General features: G+C 39.8%; 2 protein-coding genes across 2 annotated transcripts; both read right to left on the reverse strand.

Annotated features, from left to right (window-relative positions):
• Nucleotides 1–2,386: 2,386 nt before the first annotated feature.
• On the reverse strand, nt 2,387–3,970 carry LOC107624019 (uncharacterized). Its single transcript, XM_016326453.3, has one exon. It carries the CDS (start codon nt 3,532–3,534, stop codon nt 2,536–2,538), a length of 999 nt encoding a protein of 332 aa, XP_016181939.1. The 5' UTR covers nt 3,535–3,970; the 3' UTR covers nt 2,387–2,535.
• A 5,746-nt stretch (nt 3,971–9,716) lies between these two features.
• Nucleotides 9,717–10,196, reverse strand: LOC148579332 (uncharacterized). The gene has a single exon (XM_088489615.1). The coding sequence runs from the start codon at nt 10,194–10,196 to the stop codon at nt 9,717–9,719; it is 480 nt and encodes a 159-aa protein (XP_088345741.1).
• Nucleotides 10,197–23,309: the final 13,113 nt, after the last annotated feature.

The following is a 23,309-nucleotide window of genomic DNA, read 5'->3' on the forward strand; positions in this document are numbered from 1 at the left end:
CGGTTTTGACTTCCGAGGCATAATAATCACCATTGTCGCCACTATAGCTAGTAATTTGGCCTGAGTGAATGGAGGAGGAAGTAAGTTATACTCTTCTGCTATTGATTAAAAACCTGCATGAAAAGGTGGTGGTGGGAGGGGGTTAGATTAAACTTGGCCCACAATTGGCGCCAAATGTTCCTGTGTAATAAGTCTCGTAGGGTGCATAACTCATCCTATTCAAGGTTGAGCTCGTCTTCGCCTGAGAAGGATGAAGTATATACCTCGGCTTTAAGAGGATTGGCGGCAGTGGGCACCTGTAAAGGTACTCTGACGCTCAAGTAAGCAAAAGTAAGATATGAGCGTAGTATGGATTCAAAGTAGGGATGGCAAAATTCCCCGAGACGCGGGGATTCCTGCAGGGACTGCCCCGAATGGGGATCCAATTGTGGGGAATTTTTTCCGCGGGATGGGGATGGGGGACAAAATTCCCCCGAAGCAGGCGTGGGGACCCGAGCGGGGATCCCCGCCTCGTCCCCGCTATTCCCCGAAATTTATGAATTCCTTGAATTATTCTTAATAGTTTATTTCTCATATATGTTTTTTAGTCACTTCTCACACACACACACACACATATATATATATATATATAGAAATCCAAAATTCCTAATCTTTATTTGCATAACCCCTCTTCAATTCAGAGATCCCTAAGGCTGTCCATACTCCATCCAACCTCTCTGCAGCCATTCCCTTGTCACCCTTCTCACCGCATCGTCACACCTCACCATGCCATCACCCTTACCGCGTCGTAATTTCTATTTGCGGCGTTCCTTTTCGTAACTCTGTCGTCGTGTCCATTCTCCTCTCTGTTGCCGCGTCTCCCACCTCATCCACTGCTTTTTCCTTTGGCTCATCGTTGCGTCCCCCCATTGCGTTATTTCGAAAGAAGTCACCATCGTGTCATTTAGACTTTTTGTATAAAATCTTGCAGTTTTTGTATAAGATAGATACTTGTAGCTCTATTCATATGGAAATTAATAATTAGTCAGAACTATTATGTAGATGGGGAATGGGGTCCCCGCGGAAAATGGGACCCCGTGGAAAATGGGGATGGGGAGCAATATTCCCCCACGGCGGGAAATGGGGGCGGGAATGGAGAGCAAATCTGAGGGCGGGGATGGGGAGCAGGGAGGCATCCCCCGCCCCCGCCCTGCCCCATTAACATCCCTAATTCAAAGTGAATAATGTACATCTTTGTATACTTAGGGTTTATATTTTATAAAGTGTGAATTACGAGTGTACGTGTTTTAAGAATTTATCTCTGGTAACCTATTTTTTAGGTAACTGTTCATAATATTCTATGCTTTCTCTCTCCGAATTAGTCCTGATTCTTCATATATAACAGATATTTCTATTTATCTGAAATAATGAGAAATTATGTGTGTTAATATGTGTTTGTACTTTGCTGAATTAGAAGACTTTCTGTAGTCGAGATATAAGTAACAGATTAAAATATATTTAAGAATATTCTTCTTTTAATAACAAAATATAAGTTAAATTGTTTTTAAGTATAAATAATTAAGTACAAGCTTAAAATAAAAGAACTTATTTTTAGATGAAACTATAAAAAGTAATTATCTATTTACGTATTTTCATATTAGCATTATCCAATTATGTATTATTATATTAGTATTATTCAATTACGATAATATCATGTTAATAAAATTAATTATTTTTTAAATTTTTCACATGAATAATTTTTCAAAGGATCAAACTAAATAGATAAGTATGTAATTGAATAATTATATAAAGAATTTTAATATATTAAAATTATATTCTAATTTTTATATTGATTCTACTTAAAAAACTAATTTGGGATAAAGCCAACTTTAATCAATTAGTTATTAAAAATAAGTCTGTTAAAAAAATGATTATCTTAATTTTTTAAATTTAAAATAAAAAATAAAATGAATTAGCTTAGTTAGTTGGCCTCCTAATTTTTTTTATATTATATATCCTGACAGTCTGACACCCTCTTTCCAACATTTTCCGGATGTCTTCTTTCAGCACCATATGAACAAGAGTGAAAACTTCTGTTTCTGAGCAACAAAACACATCCTACCACTGCCATACACACAATTTTTTCCCGCTCCGACAACATCCTTTTCTGCCATGGTCCACTAGACCTTTACCATTAATCTTGTACTGTACATAAACAGCCAAGAATCGCCCAGAGTCAACCTTAGGTCAATTACACTAATTGCATGTACACAGATAGGCTGATGAGAGGCAAAGAGTACCAAAAAAAAATAGATACTAGTATACTAATATTCACACAAATGCATATAACTTGCCATGTTCCTACTATTAATCCCAACCATGGCACATTAACATCCAAGCATCATCACTCCTCAAGTAATGGCATTCAATTAAATGGAATTTCAAAAATCATATCTGAAATAAAAAAATATAACTCAAAATCTAAACAAGTGTATCAAAATTACATATATGCAAAATCTATACTATATATCCTATTAATATTCTATGAAAAAACAGTTAAATTAAGGGAAACCCTAAAGAGCTCAAATCACCCAAATCATCAAAAAAGCCATCAGGCAAATCACTAAAATGATCACTATCATCATCTTCCTGCACATGCTTGCCCTTATTATCGTCTTCAAGCAAGGGTACATGCCCTTCAAACAAAGCAATGTGCCCAAAAAGTTTATCCTTTCTTGAGAACGTGGTCCCACAAGAGCACTTCCACTTCGACTCTCCGCAATTTTTCATGTGGCTCTTCAGATCAGAGAGCACCGAAAAGCTCTTCTTATGGCACCGCGTGCACGAATACATCTTCGGGCAGTGGCTTCTCTTGAAGTGATTCTTCACACACACCATCGATTTCAGCGGCCTGAACCGCCGGTGGTTCTTGTTCCTGTTGCATCCCTCGAACGGGCACGAGAACCGGCTGCGCACGGCGGCGGACGACGAATTCTCCGGCTTCGCGAGTGCCTCCGGTGTCTTGAACTGGTTCCCGTGAGCGCGCATATGCATGCGCAGATTCGCGTCTCGCCGGAACCCTTTCCCGCAGATCTCGCAGAAGTGAAGGTGCTCCGCGAGGATCTCCACGGCGTCGAGCTCCACGATCTCGTCGCTATCGGCAAACTCATCGGTTGCGGTGTCCTCGTCCGGCGGCTCGATTTTCAGATCCGACGCGCGTTTGAGTTTCTCGACACTGGCTGATAGGTCAACCCTAGGTAACGGCGGCGCGGCGGCGGGAGTGGAACCCGGCGAGTGGAAGGTTTTAGAGTAGGAGACGAGGGCGGAGGCGTTGGCGATGCTTTGGTGGATGGCGGAGGCGATTTGATCGGAGACGGCAGCGGATTGGTCGCCGGAGAGAGGGTTGTTGGAGGTGATGGATTCCGATAAAAAGCGATGGAGGGAATCGAGTCGGGTTCGGATCTGTGCGAGGTTACGGAGCGGGAGTTGTGGATCCGAATTCCAATTCGGATCCGGAGAATTCGGATCCTCAGACTGATTTTTGGGATTGGACATATTCAACGGCGTTGAAAAAAGAAAAAAGAAAGGAAGATAGGAAAAGGTGTGGTGATTGTTAGAGAGTGAGGTTATTCGATTAGTGTTGGAAACAAATAAGATGGAATAACGAAGTTGGTGACGTTGTTAAGCACTTGAGGCTTGAGCGTTTAAATTGGGTATAAAATATAATTCTTTTCTCTTACTATGTTATTTCTGGGAAATGAAAGGATAACAACCAAATAGGGAACACTAGGATTGGCACGTGTGGTTTTGTTTACGTGTACTACAGCTATAGTTTCAGTGGAGGCTGCCCCGGAGACTGCAGTACTGCTAGCTTTCGCTGACTTTATGAATTTGATTTCGGAATAAATTCAAATGAGTGTGCTTTTAGGTTAAAATTTGTAGGTAGCAATCATTTCAGTGTAAAATACAATAATATTTGATCAATTTAATATTTAACATTATTATAATAGTAGTATAAAATATCATTAAAATTTATAAAAAATATTTTTAATTATTAAAAAATAAAATGTCACTGATATTTTGTAAATAAATATTATTTTAATTATATAAAACTAAAATACCATTAACATTTTGTAAACACCCACAACAACGTATAATACATAGTTGATATCATCTTTAAAGATTGAGTATTTATTATTGTTCTGAAAACCGAATCGAATCAGCCAGTTCAACCGGATTAATTGAAAATCGGTCATCTAGTCGGTTCGGTTGAAGTGTAAAATCGTCTGGCAGAAAATCGGTCGAACCGACGATTAACCGGTAAACCGTTTGAACCGAACAGTTTTTTTCTTGTTTTCAATTAAAAAAATAATATATATATATATATATATATAAACCCTCCCCCATTTTCTCTCTCTCACTTACGCACAAGACAAGACCCACTCCCCCATGTCTCTCTCCACTCCACGGAACCCTAGCCCCCTTTTCTTTCTTCTTCCCAGCCAACAGCAGTAGGAGCCACGGCCCAATGCCCAACGTCGTCGTCGCCGACGAACTCGTCTCATCAACCAGCGTCCAGCCTCGTCGTCGCCGATCCTCTTCTCCTGGATCCCATCTCCTCGTGTCGCTAGGTTTCATCGCCGAACGGATAGAGGGTGCTGTCGCCGCCGAGTGGAACTGACCGTGGTGGCATCAAGAATCGTCGCCTGTGGAAGGTGAAGGTATACTCGTCGCTGTCATCGTTTCTCTTCCCCTCGCCGTCGTCTCTCTCTGTCACTGTCGAGCCCTTTCTCTATCTTCGTCGTCGTTGGCCACCCTGAAATCGTGTCTCCATCGGTCCGTCCTCATCGTCGATCCCCCTCTCTCGTGCGTCAAGCGTGTCTTCAATCCCCTCTGTGCCTGAGCTCACTTCCCTTCTTCCATCGCCGTCACTTGGATTCCTCCTTCGCTGCTGGTCTTCAATTTAATTTTGCTTGTTTTTGTACTTTTATTTGGTTTCTGATTTCTGATTCTAAGTTTACTAATTTCTTCTTAGCTTGAGTTTATGAATTTCTGAGTTTGTAAGCAGATCCCTGCCCTGCTTCAGTTTTCATTTTTGGGAGTTAATTGCTATTTTTTTTTGGATTTGATCATGTTGATTGTTGCTTGTTTGTCTGAGTTAATTGTTGTTTTTCATTGTTGTCTTCTGCATTTAATTTTTGTTGATTGCTGCTGTCTTTTGCATTTTAGCTTTTAATTTTGTTAATTAAATGAATTAATCAAGTTTTTTTATTCTGTTTTTGTAAGTTTTAAATTATGTTTTTGTTCTGTTTTTAATTTGTTACTGCAATTTGATTTCATAATCTATTTGTTTGATTTCATAATATTTTTGTAATTCTGTTTGTTTGTTCAAATTATGATTATGTTTTTTCAAAATTTAAATTATGATTATGTTTGCAAATTCAATGGTTAATGATTATTACTGATTTGTTTCAATTGTTTGTTATTTTTTATTATTAGGTTATAGATTGAAATTTTAAATTTTAAATTTTATTAGGTTAAATTTTATTGAAATTTAAATATTTAAAATTATATATTAAATTTTTAATAATTTTATTTAATATTTAATTAAACCGGTTGAACCCCGGTTGAACCATTAAACCAGTGAACCAGTCACCTCACCAGTTTATTGACCGGTCCGATTCTCGCAACCTTGGTATTTATCCATTTTGGTTCTTAAAAAATTTCGGGTCAGACATTTTAGTCCCTAACTAAAATTAATTACTCGATTGGTCCTTAACAATTAATTCCGTCAGTCACTTGAGTCCTTGGTTCCGTCAACTCTAACGGAAGACAAAATGGTCCCTGACAACTCTAACAGGGGACAAAATAATCCGTGACAACTCTAACAGGGGACAAAATGATCCCTGACCCCTTTGTTCGAAAACGACACTGTTCTTCCCAATTTTCATCATATCTCGCATAATCCTAACATTGATACTCTCTTTCTTCACCTTCACAATCTTCTTTTCTATATTTTTCTTCCTCCTCTTCAACTCCAAGATCAAGTCATGATGTAACTGCCACGCGTGTCGCACCTACCTCAACATGTCATGGACCACATACTTCCTAAATCTCTATGACTGGTACACTCACCTTCTCCGCACTTCACCCACCAAAAGTATCCACCTCCACGTCCTCGATAACAGCATCACCTCCAACCTCGACAACGTCCACCACATCCTCAAGACCAAATTCCACAACTACCCCAAGAGTACGCTTTTCTCTACTTTTCGGTAAGCAATATATATTGTTGGACATTAGGATATCATGAGAAGATTCTCTTTTGACATCATATGCAAATTCTCATTTGCAATGGACCCCGAGTGCTTCATTCCTTCTTTTCGGAGTTCAAGTTGGCAGACAGTTTCTACCTAGCATCCAAGCTATCAGTACAACGAGAAATGTCACCGTTACCGCTCATATGGAAACTGAAGCGATTACTAAACATTGGTTCGGAGAAGAAGTTGAAGAAAGCGATCAAAGTGGTGGACAATGTGGTCATGGAAATGATAGGGCAGAGGAAGAGGGAGATGGCGACGATGACGACGGGTCTTAACAAATCAGATTTGCTGTCTAGATTCATGGGATCCATCGAAGACGACAAGTACTTGATAGACATAGTCATTGTTTTCTGAGTATGAATTGGTTGAGAACAAGTTGAGAATTTTTCTTCTTGTGAACATTGAAATTGTAGAGTGTGCATTGTATAGCTTGAAGTTACAGTGTTAAACTGTTAGCGTTATGCGAGATATGATGGAAATTGGAGGAGAATAGTGTCGTTTCCGAACAGAGAAGCTCAGAGACCATTTTGTCCCCTGTTAGAGTTGTCAGGGACTATTTTGTCCTCTGTTAGAGTTGACGGAGCAAAGGACTTAAGTGACTGATGGAATTAATTGTTAGGGACTAATCGAGTAATTAATTTTAGTTGGGGACTAAAGTGTATGGTCCGAAATTCTTTGAGGATCAAAATAGATAAATACTCTTAAAGATTTTATCACTCATAATTCAATATACAAAAAGAATAAATTACCATTTGTACCCATAAAAGATACAGACACTGACAAATGTACCTATATAAAAATAAAACGACAATTGTAACTACGGAAGATGGCCTCCGTGTGCCAAGAGTACCCAGACGTTGGTTACGTAATTGGTCCGTTAGGGTACTCTTGACACACAGAAGTCATCTTCTGTGGTTACAATTGTTGTTTTATTCTCATATAGGTGTATTTGTCAGCGTCTCTATCTTTCATGGATACAAATGGTAATTTATTCTATACAAAAATAAAATTCGTGTTTATACTTTTTACAGAGATAATGTTAATTTTGGTATTTGAAATTTTCGGTACCACTCAAATCGGTCCTTATTTTTTAAAAGAATAAAGTATTAAAATTGAATATAAAAAATTATAATACTAATATTTTGATTATAAAAAAATTAAAATTAATTTATAACTATAAAAATAAATTTCGATAAATAAAATTACTTAAGTCTCGAAAAACTATAAAAAAAATTCTTATATAACCTTTTTAATCTAATCCTAACTACTTTTAAATATAACTTTATTTCAATTTCAATATCCAAAATTGTTTACCACCACTTATAATCTCCTAATACTTTCAATTATATAGGTCGTAAATGTCCTATACTTTACATAATTTTTTCTATAAAAATCTAAGATTATTTCCCTTTTTTTTTCTTTTTGTTTCGAAGTATTAGAGTATCGAATTTTGTTACATTCGTCCTCTGCGAAATTGGTAACAAGAGCAAAAAACTAACTTTAGTGTCAAGTCATTTGTTCAATGTTTTGGTATTTGAAAATGTCAGAAATTATTTTTAACATAAAAAATAAAAATAATATTTTAATTGAATATTAATTTTTAAAGTGTATTATAACATTGTAGATGTGTAAAAAATGTGTTCAATACATATTTTAGGATAAAACGTGCAATTAAACGTTACATGAATCTTTCCAATTACTTGTCTATGTAAATCGAATGAGTCAGACTAGATTTAGATATTCTCTATGTAAATCAAAACACACTGGTTCGATTTATGCATGCTTGCATCCTATCCTACTAAATCTAATCAACCCGTTTCCATTTAGCTATGCACGTGAGCACACAGTAATTCAAAACAACCTGTTTCGATTTACTCCCAATGTGCTACCCATAGTAATTCGACTATGGCTGTTTCGAGTTGCACATGGTTTCCTACCCATGGTAATTTGAACGAGTCTAATTAGATTTACTAGGAGAATCCCTATAAATAGAAATCGAATTGAGCTCATTTGAATCACAAATCCAAAATCCTTCCCCACTAAATCCCAGAGAAACCTCAGTCCAAATATTCCAACATTTGAAAAATCACCTGATGAGAGATAACCCAAACCGTCTTTATCGTTTGGACGGAGTTGCCCATATTGCTGGTGTCATCAATGAAGAGGTTAGTGTATACATTTTCTTTCAAAAATAGTATTAAATGTTTTATTTTAATGTTTTTTCGTCTCTTTTAACGCTAGTCATTATTACAATTATTAAACTAGATAGAGTGGTTAAATTAGTGGCTTAATAATCTCTAGAGGTTTGGCCGAGTAAGTTCGAATTTGGATAGTGGTTACAAATAAGTAGAAAAATATGAGTAGTGAAGATAATGTGTAGTGAAACTTAGTTAGAGTAAGAGTAGTCAATGGAATTGATTTTGTGATTTGGGTTATTAATAAAAATATTTTATTAGTATTAAACTTATTTTTATGTGGCCTAGTTTGTTGAATATATATTTTATTTTGTGTTTGTACCCGTAAAATTATTTGGTTGCATTTATGGCATTATTTGGTTGCATTTATAGCATCATTTGGATTAAGAGATGCATTAGTCGATATTGTTATGTATATATGTTTTGATGTGTTCGTCAGAGACAATTTGTTGTGTTGTTTATGTAGCCTAACCGATGTATCGGTAGCATGAAACGACAGCAAGGTATGCGCCTGGATGAGAGAATCATTCTGTACTTGCGGATGGCCGGTTTATACTATCTTATGAGGTTGAACGAGACTTGGTTTAGGTTGGATGAGCCGTTGGTGAGTGCATTTATGGAAAAATGGCGTCTGGAGACACACACATTTCATATGTCATTCGGGGAGTGCACGATTACACTGCAGGACGTGGCGTACCAGTTAGGGCATGACAGCATGGATAATGAAGTGCCTAGAAATATTCACAGTCACATGTTTGTGCCCTGAGTGACATTCTATAACTACCAAGTGAGAATGACTTAATAGGCGTGGTATCGGCGACAGTGAACTCAAAATTATTCCTGTCATACAAAGTCGTTATGAAACACCTTGACGCCATCAAATTAGTCTCTATAGCCTTCACCAGATACTGACTAAACTGCTGTCTGGTTCCCAACTGGGCCTTTGTCTCTCTCCCCTTGCGAACAAACAGCTCGGCCAACCTCCCGTACATGGACTTCACCAGTGAAAGAACAGGAAGGTTCCTCACTCCATTCAGTATTGAGTTCACACACTCAGAGATATTCATCATCATATATCCGAATTTCCTCCTTTCATCCCAATGCTAAGTCTACATTGCATACTCAATCTTGTTAGCCCAATCACACATGGCAGGGTCTTCAATTCATAGAATATCAAACTAGTAATCAAATTCAACCTCAGTCTTGGCATATGCCACGTTCACCAGAAGCCTACGTGCATCCTTGCCCTTAAAGTCAGGACAAAATTTGCGGCCACATGTCGAATGCAGAATGCACGGTATGCAGCAGGTGGTAGCCAACCTCCGTCGGGAGCCTCAAGTGCGGCCTTGATACCGTTGTGCCGATCCGATATCACTAGAATACTCAGCTGCAGAGTGACGTGATGGAGGAGATGGGATAGAAAAAATGACCATGACTCAGCATTTTCACCCTCCATAAGTGCAAATGCAACAGGCAGGATGTTGGAGTTCCCGTCCTGAGCAATCGCAACGAGTAATGTACCCCCGTATTTTCCATATAAGTGGGTCCCATCATTACTCACCAACGGCTTGCAATATCGGAAGGCCTCAATACATGGTGGAAATGTCCAAAAAAGCCGATGAAAATAGGCATGCGACTGATCCACCTGCCCACCAACTCGCACGGGACTGGTCCTCAACACTGCAATACTACCCGGCATCGTCATCTGCACACCTAGTACCCATCGTGGCAACTCATTGTATGACTCATCCCAATCTCCGTATATTTGTGCCACGACCTTCTACTTATCCAACCAAATCTTCCTATAAGTCGGTCTAAAACCGAAATGTGCTGCTATTGCATTCAGCAGTACCTTGATACACACGGTAGCATCAACTCTAACCACAGGCAGTATAAATGCCGAGATCACTTGATAATCAAGACTCTTACGATCACTCGATATTGATGTGGCCAAACAAGTATGAGGTCTATTGTACTGTTTTACTTCCCAAATACCTCTATGCTAGTAGAGATTGATCCGAAACAACCATGCCCACCCGTTACCAAATTCCTTATAGTTTCCATAGTACTTATGATAATCAGACTCCACCACTTTGTACTGAACCCTACGTCAGATGCTATAGGTCTTCACGCTTAACACAACCTTCTCTTTATCCTGAAACTGCTGACCAACCTAAAACTCCGCTAGTCCTCCAGTATCTTGTGTATCTTTGGAACCAAATCCAATAGGTTTGCGGTGCACGAAATCGTGATTGTTCATTCCTTGGTAACGGCGCCAAAAAATTAATACGCACATTCATAATCTCAATTCTTTTTCACAACTTCGCACAACTAACCAGCAAGTGCACTGGGTCGTCCAAGTAATAAACCTTACGTGAGTAAGGGTCGATCCCACGGAGATTGTCGGCTTGAAGCAAGTTATGGTCATCTTGTAAATTTCAATCAGGCAGATTCAAATGGTTATGGAGATTTGATAATTAAAATATAATTAAAATATAAAATAAGATAGAGATACTTATATAATTCATTAGTGAGAATTTTAGATAAGCGTATGGAGATGCTTTGTTCCTTCTGAACCTCTGCTTTCCTACTGCCTTCATCCAATCATTCATACTCCTTTCCATGGAAAGCTGTATGTTGGGCATCACCGTTGTCAATGGCTACTTCCCGTCCTCTCAGTGAAAATGGTCCAAATGCGCTGTCACCGCATGGCTAATCATCTGTCGGTTCTCGACCATGTTGGAATAGGATCTAGTGATCCTTTTGCGTCACTACGCCCAACACTCGCGAGTTTGAAGCTCGTCACAGTCATCCCTTCCCAGATCCTACTCAGAATACCACAGACAAGGTTTAGACTTTTCGAATCTCAAGAATGGCCGCCAATAATTCTAGCTTATTGATGAGCGGATATTTTATACGCTTTTTGGGGATAATTTCATATAGTTTTGAGTATGTTTTAGTTAGTTTTAGTCTATTTTCATTAGTTTTTAGGAAAAATTCATATTTCTGGACTTTACTATGAGTTGTGTGTTTTTCTGTAATTTCAGGTATTTTTCTGGCTGAAATTGAAGGAGCTGAGCAAAAATCTGATTCAGGCTGAAAAAGGACTGCTGATGCTGTTGGATTCAGACCTCCCTGCACTCAAAGAGGATTTTCTCGAGCTACAGAACTCGAAATGGCATGCTTCCAATTGCGTTGGAAAGTAGACATCCAGGGCTTTCCAGCAATATATAATAGTCCATACTTTGCACAAGGATAGACGACGTAAACTGGCGTTCAACGCCAGTTCTCTGCCCAATTCTGGCGTCCAGCGCCAGAAAAGGATCAAAAGCTGGAGTTGAACGCCCAAACTGGTATAAAAACTGGCGTTCAACTCCACAAATGGCCTCTGCACGTGAATTGCTTAAGTCTCAGCCCAGCACACACCAAGTGGGCCCCAGAAGTGGATCTCTGCATCATCCATCATAGTCTACTCATATTTTGTAACCCTAGGCTACTAGTTTAGTATTTAAACAACTTTTAGAGACTTATTTTGTATCTCATGACATTCTAGATCTAAACTTTGTATTCTCTGACGGCATGAGTCTCTAAACCCCATTGTTGGGGGTGAGGAGCTCTGTTGTGTCTCGATGAATTAATGCAAGTAATTCTGTTTTCCATTCAAACACGCTCGTTCCTATCTAAGATGTTCATTCGCGCTTAACTGTGATGGAGGTGATGATCTGTGACACTTATCACCTTCCTTAAATCATGAACGTGTGCCTGACAACCACCTCCGTTCTATATACGATTGAATGAGTATCTCTTAGATTCCTTAATCAGAATCTCCGTGGTATAAGCTAGAACTGATGGCGGCATTCATGAGAATCTGGAAAGTCTAAACCTTGTCTGTGGTATTCCGAGTAGGATTCAAGGATTGAATGACTGTGATGAGCTTCAAACTCCTAAAGGCTGGGCGTTAGTGACAGACGCAAAAGGATAGTAAATCCTATTTCAACCGGATCGAGAACCAACCGGTGATTAGCCGTGCTGTGACAGAGCGCGTGAGCGTAGTTTTCACTGGAAGGATGGAAGGTAGCCATTGACAACGGTGATCCACCAACACACAGCTTGCCATAGGAGGACGTGCGTGCGTGAATCAGAAGACAGAGGAAAGCAGAGATTCAGAAGACAAAGCATCTCCAAAACTCCAACATATTCTCCATTACTGCACAACAAGTAACCTTTAATTTATGCTCTCTTGGTTATTCGTAATTCAACTGATAAACATAATTGACTTCCTGACTAAGATTTACAAGATAACCATAGATTGCTTCAAACCAACAATCTCTGTGGGATTCGACTCTTACTCACGTAAGGTATTACTTGGACGACCCAGTGCACTTGCTGGTCAGTGGTATGAGTTGTGAAAAGTGTGATTCATAATTCGTGCACCAAGTTTTTGGCGCCGTTGCCGGGGATTGTTCGTGTTTGAACAACTGACGGATTGTTTTGTTGCTTAGATTAGGAAAATTTTTCTTTTTGGTTTAGAGTCTCTTATTATTGTTCTTGGTTAAAAATATCCTTCTTTAAAATAAGTGTTACATTTACTGCCTAGTTGGCTAGAGCATTAGTCCAAGCCCGTGGTAGTTGGGTACACTCTTTTTAAAAATCTTTTTCATAAATAATATTTTCTCTATTAAATCCTGTGCCAAACTTTAAGTTTGGTGTTTTCTTATTGATTTTTCTTAAAATTTTCGAAAAATTATTCTGGTTTTCTAAAAATTTTAAGTTTGGTGTTCTTCCTTTGTGTTTTTGTGTCTTGATCTTAAAATTTTTAAGTTTGGTGTTCCTTGGTGTTTTCCCTCCAAAATTTTCAAAAATAAGGAACCCCAGATCTAAAAATTTTAAATCCTGCGTTATCTTATTGTTTTTCTCTCTCCTTCAAAAATTCAGATTTTTATTTCAAAATTTAAAACCTTTTTCAAAAATCATCATATCTTTTTCAAAATCTCCTAACTACTTTCTCTCTCCTCACTTTTTCGAAAATCTTTTACTCATTTTTATTTATTCTATTTTGATTTATTTTATTTTCGAAATAAATTAATAAATAAATAAAAATATTTTTTCTATTTTACATCATCTCCCTTTCTCCATCATGGATCTAAGCGGAAATGAACAGTCCAGGAGGACTCTGGGGTCATATTCTAACCCCTCTACTGCTTCATATGGGAGTAGCATCTGCATACCCTCCATTGGAGTCAGTAGCTTTGAGTTGAATCCTCAGCTCATTATCATGGTGCAGCAAAGCTGCCAGTATTCCGGTCTTCCACAGGAAGAACCTACAGAGTTTCTGGCACAATTTTTACAAATTGCTGACACAGTACATGATAAGGAAATAGATCAGGATGTCTACAGACTATTACTGTTTTCATTTGCTGTAAAAGATCAAGCTAAGAGGTGGTTAAATAACCAACCTAAGGCCAGCATAAGAACATGGAAACAGCTGACAGAAAAATTCCTGAATCAGTATTTTCCTCCAAAAAGGATGACACAGCTAAGGCTGGACATCCAAGGCTTTAAACAAGGAGATAATGAATCTCTTTATGATGCCTGGGAGAGATACAGAGAGATGCTACGAAAATGCCCCTCTGAAATGTTTTCAGAGTGGGTTCAGTTAGACATCTTCTACTATGGGCTTGCAGAAGGAGCTCAGATGTCTCTAGATTACTCAGCTGGTGGATCTATCCATATGAGAAAGACAATTGAAGAGGCTCAAGAGCTCATTAATACAGTTGCCAGGAATCAGCACCTGTACCTAAGCAGCAACCCTTCCATGAATGAAGAGGTTAAAACAGTCACTGCTGAATTCAGTACTGTAAAACAAGCTGCTGAATTCAATCAGCAATTGGATTTTCTAACAAAGCAGCTAGCTGAATTCAAGGACAGGCTACAAGAGACAAGGATAGCTAATATACATATGGACAAACAGTTTAAGCAAACAAAGCAGCAGCTATCAAGGCAAATAGCAGAAGAATGCCAAGCAGTTCAATTAAGAAGTGGGAAAACATTAAATACCCCACCTCAAGGCATCAAAAATTCAAGAAATGAGCAACCCACCAAAGATTCACCTGAGGACAGTAAGAGCCCAGGGAAAAATAATTCTGGCGCTAAAACGCCAGAAAATGGGTGGAAGGCTGGTGCTGAACGCCCAGACCATGCCCAAAACTGGCGTTCAACGCCAGAAACAAGGCAGGATTGGCGTTCAACGCCAGAAATGGGCAAGAATCTGGCGTTGAACGCCCAAATAGGGCAGAATCCAGCGTTGAACGCCCAAAATGGGCACAGCTCTGGCGTTCAGACGCCAGAAGCAGACAAGGAGCTGGCGTCCAGTTTCACTCCAGCTTCTGACTCTGGCACTCAATTGCCAGTGAGGGATCAGACACACACAAGTGCTGATAACAACCCCTCTAAAAAGGCTTCTTTAACCACTAAGGTTGAGGAATATAAAGCCAAGATAACTTATCCTCAAAAACTCCGGAAAGAGGAGCAGGATAAGCAATTTGCTCGCTTTGCAGATTATCTAAGGACTCTTGAAATAAAGATTCCATTTGCAGAGGCACTTGAGCAAATACCTTCTTATGCAAAGTTCATGAAAGAGATCTTGAGTCATAAAAAGGAGTGGAGAGAAATAGAAAGAGTTCTCCTCACTGAAGAATGCAGTGCAGTCATCCTAAAAAGCTTTCCTGAAAAGCTTAAAGACCCTGGGAGTTTTCTGATACCATGCATATTAGAAGGTGATTGCACCAAGACAGCTTTATGCGATCTTGGGGCAAGCATCAACCTAATACCTGCATCCACTATCAGAAAGCTTGGTTTAACTGAAGAAGTTAAACCAACCCGGATATGTCTCCAACTTGCTGATGGTTCCACTAAATACCCATCAGGCGTGATTGAAGACATGATTGTCAGGGTTGGGCCATTCACCTTTCCCACTGACTTTGTTGTGCTGGAAATGGAGGAGCACAAGAGTGCTACTCTCATTCTAGGAAGACCCTTCCTAGCAACTGGACGATCCCTTATTGACGTTCAACAGGGGAAAATAACCCTGAGAGTCAATGATGATGAGTTCAAGTTGAACGCTGTCAAAGCCATGCAGCATCCAGACACATCAATAGACTGCATGAAAGTTGATCTTATTGACTCCTTGGTAGAAGAGATCAACATGGCTGAGAGTCTCGAATCAGAGTTGGAAGACATCTTTAAAGATGTTCAGCCTGATTTGGAGGATTCAGAGGACATAAAAGAGCCTCTGAAGTTCCTTCTAAAAGAGGAAAAACCTCCTAAACCCGAGCTCAAGCCATTACCACCATCCTTGAAATATGCATTTCTAGGAGAAGGTGATACTTTTCCAGTGATCATAAGCTCTGCTCTAAGTTCACAGGAAGAGGAAGCACTTATTCAAGTGCTAAGGACACACAAGACAGCTCTTGGGTGGTCCATAGGTGACTTTAAGGGCATAAGCCCAGCTAGATGCATGCACAAAATCCTATTGGAGGATAATGCCAAACCAGTGGTTCAACCACAGAGGCGGCTAAATCCAGCCATGAAGGAAGTGGTGCAGAAAGAGGTCACCAAATTACTAGAGGCTGGGATTATTTATCCCATTTCTGATAGCCCCTGGGTGAGCCCTGTTCAAGTCGTCCCAAAAAAGGGAGGCATGACAGTGATTCATAATGAAAAAAATGAACTGGTTCCTACAAGAACAGTTACAGGGTGGCGCATGTGTATTGACTACAGAAGGCTCAATACAGCCACCAGAAAGGATCATTTTCCTTTACCATTCATAGACCAGATGCTAGAAAGACTAGCAGGTCATGATTATTACTGCTTTTTGGATGGCTATTCAGGCTATAACCAGATTGCAGTGGATCCCCAGGACCAAGAGAAAACAGCATTCACATGTCCATCTGGAGTGTTTGCTTATAGAAGGATGCCCTTTGGGCTATGTAATGCACCTGCAACCTTCCAGAGATGCATGCTCTCTATTTTCTCTGACATGGTGGAAAAATTTCTGGAAGTCTTCATGGATGACTTCTCAGTATATGGAGACTCATTCAGCTCCTGTCTTGATCACCTGAAACTTGTTTTGAAAAGATGCCAAGAAACCAACCTAGTTTTAAACTGGGATAAGTGTCACTTCATGGTGACTGAAGGAATTGTTCTTGGGCATAAAATCTCAAACAAGGGAATAGAGGTGGATCAAGCAAAAATAGAGGTAATTGAAAAATTACCACCACCTGCTAATGTTAAGGCAATCAGAAGCTTTCTGGGGCACGCAGGATTCTATAGGAGGTTTATAAAGGATTTTTCAAAAATCGCAAAACCTCTAAGCAATCTGCTAGCTGCTGACACGCCATTTGTATTTGACACAAAGTGCCTGCAGGCGTTTGAAACGCTGAAAGCTAAGCTGGTCACAGCACCAGTCATTTCTGCACCAGACTGGACATTACCATTTGAGCTAATGTGTGATGCCAGTGATCATGCCATTGGTGCAGTATTGGGACAGAGGCATGACAAGCTTCTGCATGTTATTTATTATGCCAGTCGCATTCTAAATGATGCCCAGAAAAATTACACAACCACAGAAAAAGAATTACTTGCAGTGGTTTACGCCATTGACAAGTTCAGATCATACTTAGTAGGATCAAAAGTGATTGTGTATACTGATCATGCTGCTCTTAAATATCTACTCACAAAGCAGGATTCAAAACCCAGGCTCATCAGATGGGTATTGCTTCTGCAAGAGTTTGATATAGAAATAAGAGACAGAAAAGGGACAGAGAACCAAGTGGCTGATCATCTGTCCCGGATAGAGCCAGTGGAAGGGACGTCCCTCCCTTCTCTTGAGATCTCTGAGACGTTTCCTGATGAGCATTTATTCGCCATTCAGGAAGCACCATGGTTTGCCGATATTGCAAACTATAAAGCTGCAAGGTTCATACCCAAGGAGTACAACAGGATACAAAAGAAGAAATTAATTACTGATGCAAAGTACTACTTGTGGGATGAACCTTATCTCTTTAAGAGATGTGCAGACGGAATTATCCGTAGGTGTGTGCCTAGAGAAGAAGCACAGAGGATCCTGTGGCATTGCCACGGATCTCAATATGGAGGCCATTTCGGAGGTGAGCGAATAGCCACCAAGGTCCTCCAATGTGGCTTCTATTGGCCCACACTCTATAAATATTCCCAAGAGTTTGTACGTAATTGTGACAGTTGCCAAAGAGCTGGTAACCTGCCTCATGGTTACGCCATGCCTCAACAAGGAATCTTGGAAATTAAGTTGTTTGACGTATGGGGAATTGACTTCATGGGACCTTTCCCACCATCATACTCAAACACTTATATTCTGGTGGCAGTTGACTATGTATCAAAATGGGTTGAGGCTATTGCCACACCCACCAATGATACTAAAACAGTGCTGAAGTTCCTCCGGAAACATATCTTTAGCAGGTTTGGTGTCCCTAGAGTACTAATCAGTGATGGGGGCACTCACTTCTGCAATAAACAGCTTTACTCTGCCATGGTTCGGTATGGAATTCGCCACAAGGTAGCCACTCCATATCATCCACAAACCAATGGGCAAGCTGAAGTCTCTAACAGAGAATTAAAGAGAATCTTGGAACGGACAGTAAATACCCGTAGAAAGGATTGGGCATGGAGCTTGAATGATGCTCTATGGGCTTACAGAACAGCATTCAAGACCCCTATAGGGACCTCTCCATACCAACTAGTGTATGGTAAGGCATGTCACCTGCCCGTGGAACTGGAACATAAGGCCTACTGGGCAACCAGATTCCTAAACTTTGATGCCAAATTAGCAGGAGAAAAATGATTGCTCCAGCTAAATGAGCTAGAGGAATTCAGATTCACAGCTTTCGAAAATGCCAAGCTTTATAAAGAAAAATAAAAAAAATGGCATGACAGAAAGCTTTCATCTAGAATCTTTGAACCAGGACAGAAGGTCCTGTTGTTTAACTCTAGACTCAGGCTATTCCCCGGGAAACTGAAATCCCGGTGGAGGGGACCATACGTGATTACAAGTGTGTCACCATATGGTTATGTGGAGCTTCAAGATATTGATTCTGATAAGAAGTTCATTGTCAATGGACAGAGAATCAAGCATTATCTTGAAGGCAACACCGAGCAAGAATGCTCAAGGCTGAAGCTAGATTAAAAGCTCAGCAAGGTCCAGCTAAAGACAATAAAGAAGCGCTTGCTAGGAGGCAACCCAGCCATGGGGCAACAATCCTCTAAGCATTTTGCCCTATTTCTATTTTTATTTGTTTATATAGAGTTCATTGACAACAAGGTAAATAATCATTTACAGAAGACCTCTGCACACAAAACAGAGAAAAAGATCTCACTGGCAAGAAAACGCCAGTAAAAGAACATTTTGGGCGTTCAACGCCCAAAATGGGCATCCACTGGGCGCTGAATGCCAGTGATGGCAGCAGCTGGGCGTTCAACGCCAGAAAGGGGCACCCACTGGGCGTTGAACGCCAGTAATGGCAGCAGCTGGGCGTTGAACGCCCAGGAGAGCAGCAATTGGGCGCTGAACGCCCAAAACAGGCAGTGTTTGGGCGTTCAAACGCCAAGAAGGCAGGGAGGAGCCAAATTCATTTTTTCCACACGTATTTCCATTTTAATTTCAAATTTTATGCTTCAATGCATGATTTTTACATGAACATGTCAAGAACCCTGATTTCTAAATTCCATAATTTCTAAAAACCCTACCACAAAAAAATATCAAATGTATTTTAATCCATAAACACCAGGCATCTTTGCAAATTCAATCCAACTCTTTTCAAATCTTTTCTGAAAACAAATCTATCTTTTTCACTCAAAAAAAAAATCTTTTCAACTAATCCATATCTTTTTCAAATCTCCATATTATCTTTTTCAAAATTCAGATTTATCTTTTTCAAAAATCTATCATATCTTTTCAAAATTAAATTATATCTTCTATCTTATCTTTTTCAACTCAATCTTTTTATCTTATCTTTTCCATTTTTTCGAAAACCCACCCCCCATCCCTTTAAATTTGGGTTCGGCCTCCCCCCTCCTCCATCAACAATTGCACCTAGCTCTCCTTCTATCCCTCTCCTTTCTTTTCTTTTGTTTGAGGACAAGCAAACCTCTAAGTTTGGTGTGTTTATCCGAGATCACTAAGATCATGGCTCCCAAAGGAAAACAACCCACTCCAAGAGGCAAGAAAGAGAGCGTTCCAAAACCACCTTGGAATCAAGGGAAGTTCTTATCTAAAGAACATTCAGACCATTATCTTAAAGTAATGGGTCTGAGATCAGTGATCCCGGAAGTTAGATTCGGTCTAAAAGAAGATGAATATCCGGAGATCCAGGAGCAAATTCGAATCAGGAACTGGGAAGTCCTAGCTAATCCTGAAACGAAAGTAGAAAGGAACATGGTCCAGGAGTTCTATGCTAATATGTGGCAGACTGACAAGCAAAAACTATCTGGAACTGCCTTCTATGAATTTCGGACCATGGTCAGAGGGAAGATTGTTCATACCACCCCTGACAAGATCAGAGAGATCTTAAAGCTACCTCAACTAAAGGATGATCCAGACTCCTTCAATAGGAGGATGATGAGAGCAGACATTGACCTGGATAAGATTCTAGAGGACATATGTATCCCTGGAGCCAGGTGGACCACCAACACAAAGGGTGTCCCAAATCAACTCAAGAGAGAGGATCTCAAACCAGCCGCCAGAGGATGGCTGGACTTCATTGGGCGTTCTCTGTTGCCCACTAGCAACCGTTCTGAAGTCACAGTTAAAAGAGCAGTGATGATCCATTGCATCATGATGGGGAAGGAAGTGGAGGTTCATCAGCTGATTTCAACTGAACTCTACAAGATTGCTAACAAAAATTCAAAAGAGGCCAGGTTGGCTTATCCAAGCGTGATTTCTCTGCTCTGCAAGGACGCCGGAGTGAGAATGGGAATAACTGAATATATCCTAATTGAAAAGCCAATCACCAAAGCATCAATGGAAAACCAACAAGCACAGGAGGATCCCATCAAGAAAAGAGCACAGGAATTCCTCCCAGAGATCCCTCAAGCTGAATACTGGGAGTATCTTGAGACGTCCGTCACCAAGATACGGGAAGCTATGGAGCAAATAATAAAAGAACAGAAGGAACACAGTCAAATGCTGACCTATATGTTTAAAGAACAAGAGGAGCAGGGGCGTGACTTAAGGGAACTGAAGCGCCAAAAGTCTTCTCTTGTAGGACCAAGCACCCCAAGGATCAGAGGAACCCCCGTGCCCCCAGAATAAAGGTTGTTAATTTCCAATTTCTGCCTCAACTCTGTGACAGTGTCCTTATAAAAGTTTACCTTAGAAGTCATATAGTAGTAATTAGTATCTATTTTGATTTTATCTCCAATTAAGCTATAGTTTATTTTTCTCATCATCAGCAAACATGAATAAAGTAGTAGATCTTTTGAATAAGAGGCAATAAAATTTCGAGTTTAATAAAAGAAATTCTAATTAGTTAAATGTGGTGGCAATGCTTTCTGTCTTCTGAATGAATGCTTGAACAGTGCATATGTCTTTTGAATTTGTTGTTTAAGACTGTTAAATATGTTGGCTCTTGAAAGAATGATGAACATGAGACATGTTATTGATAATCTGAAAAATCATAAAAATGATTCTTGAAGCAAGAAAAAGCAGCAAAGAACAAAGCATTCAAAAAAAAAAAGAGAGAAAAAGCAAGCAGAAAAAGCCAATGACCCTTAAAACCAAAAGGCAAGGGCAAATGAAAAGGATCCCAAGGCTTTGAGCATCAGTGGATAGGAGGGCCTAAAGGACTAAAATCCTGGTCTAAGCGGCTAAACCAAGCTGTCCCTAACCATGTGCTTGTGGCGTGAAGGTGTCAAGTGAAAACTTGAGACTGAGCGGTTAAAGTCAAGGTCCAAAGCAAAAAGAAGAGTGTGCTTAAGAACTCTGGACACCTCTAATTGGGGACTTTAGCAAAGCTGAGTCATAATTTGAAAAGGTTCACCCAGTTATGTGTCTGTGGCATTTATGTATCCGGTGGTAATACTGGAAAACAAAGTGCTTAGGGCCACAGCCAAGACTCATAAAGAAGCTGTGTTCAAGAATCATCACACTGAACTAAGAGAATCAATAACACTATCTGAATTCTAAGTTCCTATAGATGCCAATCACTCTGAGCTTCAATGGATAAAGTGAGATGCCAAAACTGTTCAGAAGCAAAAAGCTACTAGTCCCGCTCATCTAATTAGAATCTGAGCTTCAATCAAAAACTCTGAGATATTATTGCTTCCCAACCTGTTAGTCTTCTATTTTATTTATCTAGTTGCTTGAGGACAAGCAACAGTTTAAGTTTGGTGTTGTGATGAGCGGATATTTTATACGCTTTTTGGGGATAATTTCATATAGTTTTGAGTATGTTTTAGTTAGTTTTAGTCTATTTTCATTAGTTTTTAGGAAAAATTCATATTTCTGGACTTTACTATGAGTTGTGTGTTTTTCTGTAATTTCAGGTATTTTTCTGGCTGAAATTGAAGGAGCTGAGCAAAAATCTAATTCAGGCTGAAAAAGGACTGCTGATGCTGTTGGATTCTGACCTCCCTGCACTCAAAGAGGATTTTCTCGAGCTACAGAACTCGAAATGGCATGCTTCCAATTGCGTTGGAAAGTAGACATCCAGGGCTTTCCAGAAATATATAATAGTCCATACTTTGCACAAGGATAGATGACGTAAACTGGCGTTCAACGCCAGTTCTCTGCCCAATTCTGGCGTCCAGCGCCAGAAAAGGATCAAAAGCTGGAGTTGAACGCCCAAACTGGCATAAAAACTGGCGTTCAACTCCACAAATGGCCTCTGCACGTGAATTGCTTAAGTCTCAGCCCAGCACACACCAAGTGGGCCCCAGAAGTGGATCTCTGCATCATCCATCATAGTCTACTCATATTTTGTAACCCTAGGCTACTAGTTTAGTATTTAAACAACTTTTAGAGACTTATTTTGTATCTCATGACATTCTAGATCTAAACTTTGTATTCTCTGACGGCATGAGTCTCTAAACCCCATTGTTGGGGGTGAGGAGCTCTGTTGTGTCTCGATGAATTAATGCAAGTAATTCTGTTTTCCATTCAAACACGCTCGTTTCTATCTAAGATGTTCATTCGCGCTTAACTGTGATGGAGGTGATGATCTGTGACACTCATCACCTTCCTTAAATCATGAACGTGTGCCTGACAACCACCTCCATTCTATATACGATTGAATGAGTATCTCTTAGATTCCTTAATCAGAATCTCCGTGGTATAAGCTAGAACTGATGGCGGCATTCATGAGAATCCGGAAAGTCTAAACCTTGTCTGTGGTATTCCGAGTAGGATTCAAGGATTGAATGACTGTGACGAGCTTCAAACTCCTGAAGGCTGGGCGTTAGTGACAGACGCAAAAGGATAGTAAATCCTATTCCAACCGGATCGAGAACCAACCGGTGATTAGCCGTGCTGTGACAGAGCGCGTGAGCGTAGTTTTCACTGGAAGGATGGAAGGTAGCCATTGACAACGGTGATCCACCAACACACAGCTTGCCATAGGAGGACGTGCGTGCGTGAATCAGAAGACAGAGGAAAGCAGAGATTCAGAAGACAAAGCATCTCCAAAACTCCAACATATTCTCCATTACTGCACAAAAAGTAACCTTTAATTTATGCTCTCTTGGTTATTCATAATTCAACTGATAAACATAATTGACTTCCTGA

Source organism: Arachis ipaensis, chromosome B10, assembly GCF_059453495.1.
Source record: "Arachis ipaensis isolate K30076 ecotype BB chromosome B10, ASM5945349v1, whole genome shotgun sequence".
Classification (NCBI taxonomy): Eukaryota; Viridiplantae; Streptophyta; class Magnoliopsida; order Fabales; family Fabaceae; genus Arachis; species Arachis ipaensis.